Source organism: Oncorhynchus kisutch, linkage group LG4, assembly GCF_002021735.2.
Source record: "Oncorhynchus kisutch isolate 150728-3 linkage group LG4, Okis_V2, whole genome shotgun sequence".
Lineage (NCBI taxonomy): Eukaryota > Metazoa > Chordata > Actinopteri > Salmoniformes > Salmonidae > Oncorhynchus > Oncorhynchus kisutch.
Window position 1 is genome coordinate 57,674,134 of NC_034177.2, and position 11,062 is coordinate 57,685,195.

General features: G+C 41.8%; 2 protein-coding genes across 3 annotated transcripts; one reads left to right on the top strand and one right to left on the bottom strand.

The window, feature by feature from the left end:
* Positions 1-2,312: 2,312 nt before the first annotated feature.
* si:ch211-217g15.3 (uncharacterized) lies at positions 2,313-4,056 on the top strand. Its single transcript, XM_020481372.2, has 4 exons — positions 2,313-2,426; positions 2,562-2,628; positions 2,746-2,783; positions 3,033-4,056. The coding sequence occupies exons 1-4, from the start codon at positions 2,419-2,421 to the stop codon at positions 3,703-3,705; spliced, it is 786 nt and encodes a 261-aa protein (XP_020336961.1). The 5' UTR covers positions 2,313-2,418; the 3' UTR covers positions 3,706-4,056.
* Positions 4,057-4,107: 51 nt separating this feature from the next.
* On the bottom strand, positions 4,108-9,941 carry fuom (fucose mutarotase). 2 transcript variants are annotated; one of them, XM_020481374.2, is made up of 6 exons: positions 9,752-9,941; positions 5,520-5,588; positions 5,113-5,183; positions 4,922-5,020; positions 4,769-4,864; positions 4,108-4,378 (listed from the first exon to the last, which is right to left on the bottom strand). In XM_020481374.2, the coding sequence occupies exons 1-5, from the start codon at positions 9,834-9,836 to the stop codon at positions 4,805-4,807; spliced, it is 384 nt and encodes a 127-aa protein (XP_020336963.1). In that variant the 5' UTR covers positions 9,837-9,941; the 3' UTR covers positions 4,108-4,378; positions 4,769-4,804. The 2 variants fall into 2 exon arrangements, with proteins under 2 accessions (XP_020336963.1, XP_020336962.1); XM_020481373.2 differs by having other exon boundaries at positions 4,769-4,842; positions 9,752-9,940.
* Between the last annotated feature and the right edge of the window lie 1,121 nt (positions 9,942-11,062).

The following is an 11,062-nucleotide window of genomic DNA, read 5'->3' on the forward strand; positions in this document are numbered from 1 at the left end:
CTACCTACTCTCACCACCTGGGGGCGGCCTGTCAGGAAGTCCAGGATCCAGTTGCAGAGGGAGGTGTTTAGTCCCAGGATCCTTAGCTTAGTGATGAGCTTTGAGGGTACTATGGTGTTGAACTCTGAGCTGAAGTCAATGAATAGCATTCTCACATAAGTGTTCCTTTTGTCCAGGTGGGAAAGGGCAGTGTGGAGTGCAATAGAGATTGCATCATCTGTGGATCTGTTTGGGCAGTATGCAAATTGGGATGGGTCTAGGGTTTCTGGGATAATGGTGTTGATGTGAGTCATTTTTGCGACTGGACTTAAAGAAACTTTCAAAGTTCTTGAAAATGTCCGTGTTGACTGACCTTCATGCCTTAAAGTAATGATGGACTGTCATTTCTCTTTGCTAATCTGAGCTGTTCTTGCCATAATATGGATTTGGTATTTTACCGAATAGGGCTATCTTCTGTATATCCCCTACCTTGTCACAACACAACTGATTGGCTCAAATGCATTAAGATGTCACGCCCTGGCCATAGAGAGGCTTTTATTCTCTTTTTGGTTAGGCCAGGGTGTGACTAGGGTGGGCATTCTAGTTTTTTTATTTCTATGTTTTCTTTTTCTTTGTTTTTTTGCCGAGTGTGGTCCCCAATCAGAGGCAGCTGTTTATCGTTGTCTCTGATTGGGGATCACATATAAGTTGTCATTCTCCTTTTGGTGTTTGTGGGATCTTGTTTTTTGTTAGCTCTCTGAAGCCTGTGACGTTCGTTATTCTTTTGTTGTTTTTGTTTGGTGTTCTGAGTAATTAAAGAATCATGAACACTTACCACGCTGCACCTTGGTCTCCTTCCAACGGCAAACATTAAAAAAGAAGGAAAGAAATTCCACAGATCAACTTTTAACAAGGCACACCTGTTGATTGAAATGCATTCCAAGTGACTACCTCATGAAGCTGGTTGAGAGAATGTCTAGAGCGTATAAAGCTTCCATCAAGGCAAAGGGTGGCTATTTGAAGAATCTCAAATATATAATATAATATATTTTGATTTGTTTCACACCTTTTTGGTTACTACATGATTCCATATGTGTTATTTCATAGTGTTGATCTCTTCATTATTATGCTACAATGTAGAAAATAGTCTAAATAAAAACCTTTGAATGGAGTTCTAAAACTTTTGACCGGTAGTTTACATGTAGGTAGAGTTATTAAAATGGCTATGCATATATGACAACAACAGAGAGTAGCAGCTGTGTAAAAGAGGGGGGGCAATGCAAATAGTCCAGGTAGCCATTTGATTTGATGTTCAGGAGTCTTACAGCTTGAGGGTAGAAGCTGTTTAGAGTCCTCTTGGACCTAGACTTGACGCTCCGGTACCGCTTGCTGTGCATTAGATTAAATGAATTAAATGTCAGGAATTGTAAAAAACTGAGTTTGAATGTTTTTGGCTAAGGTGTATGTAAACCTCCGACTTCAACTGTATCATACACATTTGAGTGTCCCGGACTTACATTTACATAAAGTCAATGAGACCAGGCTGGTGGGTGTGCTTAAGGGGGGTTGAACTATGTATGTGTATGTTTGTGTGTGTGTGTAATTAGCTCCAGTGACACAGTGGTGAAGGCTGTTAGAAGATTAGACCATGGTAACATCAGATAGCATAGTAGATGGTTAATGATTCATCTCACTGTGTTGTTATGCTGACATACAGAATCTGGCCTAGGCTTGCTGGCCCCAGTGTGTCAGACAGAAACAATAATATCAATAATATCAATATTAAATTCAACTTCAGCAGCAGTATGTCAGACTTGTATAAATGACTTCATATTTCCAGAATTACAATCCATTCCAAACGTGAATGTGTAACTATTTTGTCCCTGTGCGTTGTCATTTAAATCCATCACAGATTAAGAACAGCCTCTTTAGTGTGTAGCAGTGGGGATGGCGAGGTTAAAATGTCACTTGTGACTTCCTTCTCCACATGACGACTTCTCATAGTGTATACCCTAAACTAAACAGCCTATTCAAATTTCATAGCCAAAAAACCCAAACATTCTTTATTCTTTATTTTGACCTTTATTTAACTAGGCAAGTCAGTTAAGAAAAAAATCTTATTTCCAATGACAGCCTACGAAGAGTGGGTTAAGTGCCTGTTCAGGGGCCGAACGACAGATTTGTACCTTGTCAGCTCGGGGATTTGAACTTGCAACCTTTCAGGTTACTAGTCCAATAGTTTAACCACTAGGCTACCCTGCCGCCCCAACATGACAGCCAACATGACTAATAATACTGAATAACTGGGTGAGTTCAAAGGTCGAAATCAGAGTTTATTATACAACCTTTGATCTATTGTGTGTCAGTACAGGTGTGTGTATCACCCAGACTATACTATCAGCTGAGAAACACACTGGAAGAACACTTCAAAGAGACATCATGTTCAGGTAAGAACCTCTTCCTGTACTTTCAGAGGAAAACCACTGCCATATAGTACAGAACACAGTGAATCAGTTGTCAGTTAATCAGGTTAATAATCATCATCAATAGTCAGTTGATCATCATGTCTCTCTTCCTCTCAGAATTTCTGTGTTGATCTGCATCTCTCTACTGGTTTATGGCAACTCAGCCAAGCCATACAAGTCCTGGGTACGTACCGTAGACTGCATAAATATAACTTTACTTCAATTTATGTACTCGCCTCCCTTCAGTGTACTAGGTACTATTATTCTCCTATGCACCAGTCTTCTGTTCTCTCTCTTGCAGGATAAAGTGGCTGAGTCCGCAGTCCAGGAGACTCTGATGTGAGTCCTCTCTGTTCTGTTATCATTCGGTTCATATATAATAAAATATTCAGACCTGTGCAGAAAATGTGTATCAGCCTAAAGCCGGGATGCAATCCAATCGCACTTTGTCGACAATGCGCCGTTTACCTTGAATGTGATTTCCACAAACACGCTAACATTGTCCACAGCATTATACAGATTGAATCCCGGCCTGCGTTTCCCTCCCTCCACCCAGTAATAATGCTTCACTGTTCACTCCCTCTTTAGGTCTGAAAAGGAGGTGATGTTTGATCTGGGGCTGAAGCAGGTGGAGGCTCCCAAAGACATGGACATCACTAACAATGGCATCCACCCTGTCATGCCCATCTGGAAGAACATGAGAGGGGAAGGTGGGAAGAGAAAGAAGGTAGAAAAAGAGGTAGTCCAAGGCAGATACTCCACAACCGAGGAGGACATGGACCATCTATACCACCCATCCATGGAGCAGACCCATGATGCTGACCTGGCCAGAGCCAGATCTCAGCCAGAGGACACCTTCGTTGGGATGGCCATCCAGACAGAGCCCCTAGAGGAGGATAACACCAAGTACTACCAGGAGGCTGGGATAGATCTAGATAACATCTCTCATCTCTTCTCAAGCCAGGTGGATCCACGACACCCTGAACAGGACTGGGACGAACTCTACCATCCAGAGATGAAGAGGGGAGACGGGCTGTACCAAGTGGACGTGCCTCACCAGGGGGAGCTCTCTGCTGTAGGGGCAGAGGTCAAGGGTCATAGTGAGCCAGAGGAAGACAGGGATGACCTCTACCATGGTGACCGGCCTGTACCTGTTCAGGTGAATGGGAGTGGCCAGGACAGGCAGCAGTCTGCCGATCGGCCCTCTCAGAGGATGTACAGAGAACCAGAGGAGGACCTGGATTACCTCCATCATCATTAATTAAACACATAAGACCCATGATATCTGCCCCTGACTGTCAGCTCTACAGTCAGCTACAGCTCTACTGCATCCAATCAAATACTGGTTATGATGAGAGAAAAAAATTATGCTAATGATGAAATAATTTATTTCACTTGATGGTAATATGGTTTTGAGAATTTTTGTTGAGAATTTCAAAATGAATCGTTTGGTTAAAAGCTGTACATACAGCAATGGGTTAAATGCACATTGGAGTGACTCTATAGAAGTCTATAAACTAACACTGTATGGATCTAACCGTTTATTATATGTTTAGTAACCAGTACTGTATAAGTCGATCTTCTAAGACATTAAAGACACTTGTAACCTCTACTGTAATGTCTGTCTTACATCTACTTAACAATCATTCACATGGAATACAAATAGAAAAATCACTATATTGTTTATTTACAATTGATACATTGCATTTTAGATTTCAGATGGATCTTGACATCAACATTAAAATAATATATATTTTTTAAGAAAATCTAGATGTTTCTCAGAAACATGCAAACTCAAATTCTTAGGTAATTTGTTAGGTAATGCAAAATTTGATTGTGCCCCGTCGATAACATTCATTGTTGTGTGTCAATCTAGTAGTTCACCCGGGATGACTCCCTTCTTCAGTATCAGGCACCCATAGAGCGCTGTCTCCCTGTTTATAAAGAGAGAGGGACACAGTAAACACACACACACAAAACTAGAGATACCTAGTCAGTTGCACATCTGAATGAATTCAACCGAAATGTGTCTTCCACCATTTAACACAACCCCTCCGAATCAGACAGGTGCAGGGGGCTGGCTTAATTGTCGTCATCGGCGGCCTGGGAGCAGTTGTTGTTGGGTGTTAACTTCCTTGCTCAAGGGCAGAATGACCGATTTCTCCACCTTGCCAGCTGGGGAATTTGAACCAGAGACCTTTCGGTCACTGGCCCAACGCTGTTAACCGCTAGGTTACCTGTCACCCCATTTATCTACACTGATACACACACACACACGCGCACACGGACACGCACACACAAAGAGAGAAAAACCTGTATCTCACCCAGTTGCTACAACAGCAAAGGCTTTCTTGGCTCGTTCATAGAATGCAAATCTCTCCACCTTCTCTAGAGGAGCCTGGACACAGAACACACAATAACTTTCCTCAACATATAAGTATGTGTGTGTGCGCAAGCGTTCACCCCTATCCACTCACCTGTACCCCAGCATGTGCCAGCTTCTGTCTGAAGATATCCCATACAGGAGTGGCTAGTCCCCTTTTTTTGTCACTGTCCACCAACTCCATCACGGCAGCCTACACACGCACATGCACACAAAATAATTGGTCACTGTCCAGCTAGCTCTCCAGATGTGACATATTGACATTTCCAGTTGCTGGGGACCTACCGAGCTGGGGACGTAGGTATCCAGGGGCAATAGCTTCAAAATGGCCTCCAAAAGCTCAGCAGCCCCTAGACCTGCAGGAAAATCACAGAGACCGACCATATGATACAATACAACACACACTTTAATTAAGGCCAGTATCGTGACACTCGTTAGTATCGTGGCAACACTGGCAAGGAAACAAAACACAAAGCAGATTTAAATTCTTTAGGAAAACAGCCCTAATGTTCGAAACAATTATTTATTTATTATTTTCCATGCTATAGCAAACAATATTTTACATACATCGTGTTTTCATTTTTGCCAGGGGAAAAAAATATAAGTATACTACATACCGGTACTACACAGCATAAGTATCCAGAGTGTTTTTTCTGTTCCCCTGGTTAAGTAAAGGTTAACTATACACCTACCATCAGCTCGGATCTCAATGGGACCGCAGGTGCAGGTGGAGGAGGTAGGGAAGTTTGTATCAGCCAGAACTGTAATGAGACAATGAATTCAAATATATCAATGTATCTCTTTATTGTCCTTGTTTGAGACTTCATTCTGTAACCAGGAGTTTGAGTTGAGAGATGAGTTGACACATTTTTTTTTTTTAAACAGAAGTTGCCAGATTGACTGGATGGGGGATAATTGAAAACTGTAATGTCTTCTATTTACTATTGCATACATGTATACATGATCCCAATTTTAATTTCAAGACTCCGGCAACTTGAAAAAACAATATGCTGATTTATTGTTACATTGTATTGTTACATTGAACCATATCACGCGCTGAAGTTTAAAAACTCAGTGTGGATAGTGCTAAAACAATGACGTCATATTTGAATTCTGCCATCTTTATGCACATTCAACATGACCATAGGTTACATGTGGTAAATGTGGATTCCTAGAACTGCACTGACACTAGGGATGGGGAAATGAAGCTTCCTGAAGCATTTAGGCATTATTGCCAATTGTGTCGAAAATAAGTTAATTACTCAATGCTTTAATCAACACAGTGTTTAGTTTATGAAGATTCCCATTAGCTATTGCATATTCCTGGGTTCCACAAAAAAAACGTAAACATATGACAAAGTACAGAACAGTAATGGACGAGATCGACATAAATTGTTACATTAAAGTGGCACCTGCTGGTCAAAGGAATTGAGTGCAGCCAAATTATTATAGTTGCCTTCCCACACGCCGTCGTTAAGTGCGCAGCGTAGCCTTTTTGATTTCTACCGAAACCAGAGATATTAGAGAAATAAGAGATAGGAATCTATTGGAAAAATAGATGGAGGAACTTATAGCGCTGGACAACGAATGGAGAAATGTATAACGCCCCACCCTGCGCCCAATTGACTCCCACTCACTCTTTGAAGGAGCGCACGCCTTGTCCCAAAGAACCCAGAATGCACCGCACGGCCCGACGCATGGGCAACATACACTATCAGCGATAGTACGAATCCAATGGAAATTCCCATCTCCTCAAAATTCTCTTTGCCGAGAAACAAATACCAAAAGTGTTTGTTCGATTAAACCAACCTTCGGACGTAACTGATCATGAGCCTCTGATAACGCGATTACATGCATCGGCACCAGGGTTGCCATGTCAGTGCTTTTACCTAATATTTGGCCTATATAAAACGATGTCGGGCAGAAAAATATATTGGTTGCGGTTTGCTGGTTTTTGGGATACTTCTAAGTTGCACCAGCTGCCATGGAATCTCTTAAAATATATATATAAATATATATATACAGTGCCTTCAGAAAGTATTCATACCACTTGACTTTTTCCACATTGTTTGGTTACAGCCTTATTATAAAATTGATTAAATGTTTTTTTCCCCCTCATCAATCTACACACAATACCCCATATTGACAAAGCAAAAACAGGCTATAGTTTTTGCAAATTTATATTAAAAAAAATGTGAAATATCACATTTACACAAGTATTCAAACCCTTTACTCAGTGCTTAGTTGAAGCACCTTTGGCAGCAATTACAGCCTAGAGTCTTCTTGGGTATGACACCACAAGCTTGGCACACCTGTATTTGGGGAGTTTCTCACACTCTTGTCTGCAGATCCTCTCAAGCTCTTTCAGGTTGGATGGGGAGCGCTGCTGCACAGCTATTTTCAGGTCTCTTCAGAGATGTTCGATCGGGTTCAAGTCCGTCCTCTAGCTGGGCCACTCAAGGACATTCAGAGAGTTGTCACAAAACCACTCATGCGTTGTCTGGGCTGTGTGCTTATGGTTGTTGTCCTGCTGGAAGGTGAACCTTCGCCCCAGTCTGAGTTCCTGAGCACTCTGGAGCAGGTTTTCATCAAGGATCTCTCTGTACTTTGCTCCATTCATCTTTGCCTTGATCCTGACAAATCTCCCAGTCCCTGCAGCTGAAAAACATCCCCACAGCATGATGCTGCCACCACCATGCTTCACTGTAGGAATGGTGCTAAGTTTTCTCCAGAGGTGGCGCTTTGCATTAAGGCCACAGCGTTAAATCTTGGTTTCATCAGACCAGAGAATCTTGTTTCTCATGGTCTGTGAGTCTTTAAGCGCCTTTTTGCAAACTCCAAGCAGGCTGTCATGTGCCTTTTACTGAGGAGTGGCTTCCGTCTAGCCACTCGACCATAAGGCCCTTCTCCCCGGATTGCTTAGTTTGGCCGGGCTCCCACCTCTTGGAAGAGTCTTGGTGGTTCCAAACTTCTTCTATTTAAGAATGTGTGTTTTTGGGGACCTTCAATGCTGCAGACATTTTTTTGGTACCCTTCCACAGATCTGTGCCTTGATACAATTCTGTCTCGGAGTTCTATTCCGTCGACCTCATGGCTTGGTTTTTGCTAAACAGATAGGCTAACGTGGCTATAATATGCTACATAATATTTCTGTTTATTATTTATAAATTAGCAAACATTTCTAAAAACCTGTTTTTGCTTGGTCATTATGGGGTATTGTGAGTAGTTTGCTGAGGACTTTGATTAATCCATTTTAGAATAAGGCTGTAAGGTAACAACATGGGGGAAAAGTCAAGGGGTCTGAACACTTTCTGAAGGCACTTTATATATATATACAGATATTATCAGTCAAAAGTTTGAACACACCTATTCATGCAATTGTTTTTCTATATTTGTACTATTTTCTACATTGTAGAATAATAGTGAAGACATTACAACTATGAAATAACACATATGGAATCATGTAGTCACCCCCCCAAAAATGTTAACCAAATCAAAAGATATTTTATATTTGAGATTCTTCAAAGTAGCCACCCTTTGCCTTGATGACGGCGTAGCACACACCTACCTGGAGCTGGCAAACAGATTCAATAAATAGCCTATAACTTGTGTGTTTTGTTGTTGTAGCCTTGTGTTATATTATGCAACTATTAATGGCCATGTTCAGTTAATTAAATTGGAAGTTATCAAAGCTCTATCGCAATTGCGGCGATCAGTTGTTAGAACGCATTAGATTGAAGGTCAGTCAGATTAGGCTACATGTAAAACATATGTATAACTAACACTGGCTATTGGGAAACTCAAGCACTTCTTACCTCTAAATCGCCAAGCTATTCATGTTGAATAAATGTGTGTTATTTTGAACTACGCAAGCAGCTAAATCGTTCAGTTCACAGCTTGCCTACATTTAGCCTAGGCTACTGTAGACTATCCAAAATAAGATGTAGGCCTATCAGGGGCTAAAGGCTACCTGCATATATCTAAGCAAAACCATGGCAAAGTTGAATTGCAATAATAAACCTAGATTTTAGTCTGTAGCCTATGCATATTGAAATGACAGGTCAATCTCGCAAATTGGCCATTTATAAATGTTTTGCAGTCTTAACATCTGGCACAATAATAATGGCAGAATTGCCAGAAAATAGCCTAACATTCGTTTAAAAAAAAGTTAATCCAAGTGTTCCTTGCTCAGAGATTTGGAGATCCTCTGTCCAACTTTCATCACTCAAACTCCTGTCATTTATCTATAGTGCGCAAAGGAGATGCATTTACAATTACAAAACCGGGGTCGAGCCCTGAATGCTGCTTGGCTAAAAGCTGTGGTATATCAGACCGTATACCATGGGTGTAACAAAACAAAAGTTACTGTTCTAATTACGTTGGTAACCAGTTTAAGCAATAAGGCACCCTGTGTGGTATCTGGCCATTACACCGGGGCTAACGGCTGTAGAGAGTCACCCTGCATTGCGTCCCGCTTAACAGCCCTTATGAATGTCGATTTAACTCGTTTGACTGCAATGATTAAGCAATAAGGCACAGTAAGGCATATGGCCAACGAGTTAAATCGACATCCATTGACGGAAAGTGATCGGGCGAGTTTAACAATGGCCAATTACCCTCTTGCGACATATTCAAATGTCTTTCTTACGACATGTCATAGTTCACAATAATTCATATTTTGATGAAAACATAATTTTGCTTCTAACGTCCTTACAAGTTACGCCGAGATTCCTTCTTAATTGTCTCGATAACGTTATGGAAAAAGGGTTTATTGTATACATCTGTCCGTTTTCAGACCTTTTGCGCGGGTTTGTGTGGTCATTGTCTTAGAACTTGTGGCTGTACCTGGCAACGTTCACAGACCTTCACTGAACCAGCAAGTTCCATGTTCGCCCTTACGAGCGTAGCTAGCTGATTTATTTACCCAGTTCGTCTCCGTGGCCCATCTTGGCCAGGGCATACAGCAGCTCTGGCGACAGAATGGACGGTATTCCTTTTAGAATAACCATAGTAGCAGGTTCGATAACACAGGCACTTCACAGAAGGAAAAAGACGACCAGGAAGTAAGTCATGAGATCAGAGTGCTTGTAGGCTATTTGATTATTCTAACACAGGTTGCCGAACTACAGTCAGTGAGGGCACACCCCTCTTCAGGGGCGGACTGGGGCAGATATTCAGCCCTGGCATTTCAGCCACAACAACCCACATAACCGCGAGCGCGCACCCCCTACTACTTACACATGCAGGCAGTAATGCTACTGAAACATAACCTAGGCAACTATAGGACAGCGTGTCTATGTCCAAATATCAGAGACTGTTACCATGGTTATTCCACAGAAATCAGTCTGAAAGAAGTCGCTGTAAAAAATATGCAATTGTCTCTACAGGCCAGAATGTTGAATACAATGATATTTACCGGTTGTCTGTGCTGTTGGTCCTTTTGGCTGTAGGAAGTTTGCCAGCTGATTGCATGGGACAACTTTGGTCTGTTCCTCGGTTAAACTCGGTCATTGTTGACATACTGTATTGTGCAAGTCCTCTGCGAATTGCATCAGCATTGAAAACACAAACTGACATACAGACCAGCATATTGAAAATCAGGTTAATAAACACTACTCTGTGGCTATTTTGTCATAGATTACCTCCTGCATAAGGAAAAAAATCTGCAAAGTAAAGTACTTTCGAATGAAGTTTATTCAACAGTCTGACTTGTGATGGGACTGTTCACAAAGATGTTAGAGACGAGAGAGGAGTCTTCCACTCTCAGATTCGTAGAAGCTAAGCGTTTCTCAACTTTTACTGTACAAGTGACCGGTGAAACATAGCCCTCCTTTTTTTTACCAGCTCATGTTTAAGACAAATGCAACATGTAAAAAGCACCACTGAAGATACAACTGTCTGTCTGTCCATCTGTCTGTCACTCTGTCTGTCTGTGATTCTCCTTGTTCTCCTCTGTTGTCGCTCTGTCTGTCTGTCTGTCTGTCTGTCTGTCTGTCTGTCTGTCTGTCTGTCTGTCTGTCTGTCTGTCTGTCTGTCTGTCTGTCTGTCTGTCTGTCTGTCTGTCTGTCTGTCTGTCTGTCTGTCTGTCTGTCTGTCTGTCTGTCTGTTTCTGTCTGTCTGTCTGTCTGTCTGTCTGTCTGTCTGTCTGTCTGTCTGTCTGTCTGTCTGTCTGTCTGTCTGTCTGTCTGTCTGTGTCTGTCTGCTGTCTGTCTGTCTGTCTGTCTGTCTGTCTGTC

What these genes read in the sequence shown, in the direction of transcription:
- si:ch211-217g15.3 (XM_020481372.2), top strand. An exon ending in CCAAGCCATACAAGTCCTGG is followed by an intron (nt 2,629 to 2,745) that starts GTACGTACCGTA and finishes TCTCTCTTGCAG; the next exon opens with GATAAAGTGGCTGAGTCCGC. An exon ending in GCAGTCCAGGAGACTCTGAT is followed by an intron (nt 2,784 to 3,032) that starts GTGAGTCCTCTC and finishes CTCCCTCTTTAG; the next exon opens with GTCTGAAAAGGAGGTGATGT.
- fuom (XM_020481373.2), bottom strand. Translation starts at nt 9,836, where the DNA reads ATGGTTATTCTAAAAGGAATACCGTCCATTCTGTCGCCAGAGCTGCTG. An exon ending in CATTGAGATCCGAGCTGATG is followed by an intron (nt 5,184 to 5,519) that starts GTAGGTGTATAG and finishes ATTTTCCTGCAG; the next exon opens with GTCTAGGGGCTGCTGAGCTT. An exon ending in TTTGCTGTTGTAGCAACTGG is followed by an intron (nt 4,379 to 4,768) that starts GTGAGATACAGG and finishes CTTTATAAACAG; the next exon opens with GGAGACAGCGCTCTATGGGT.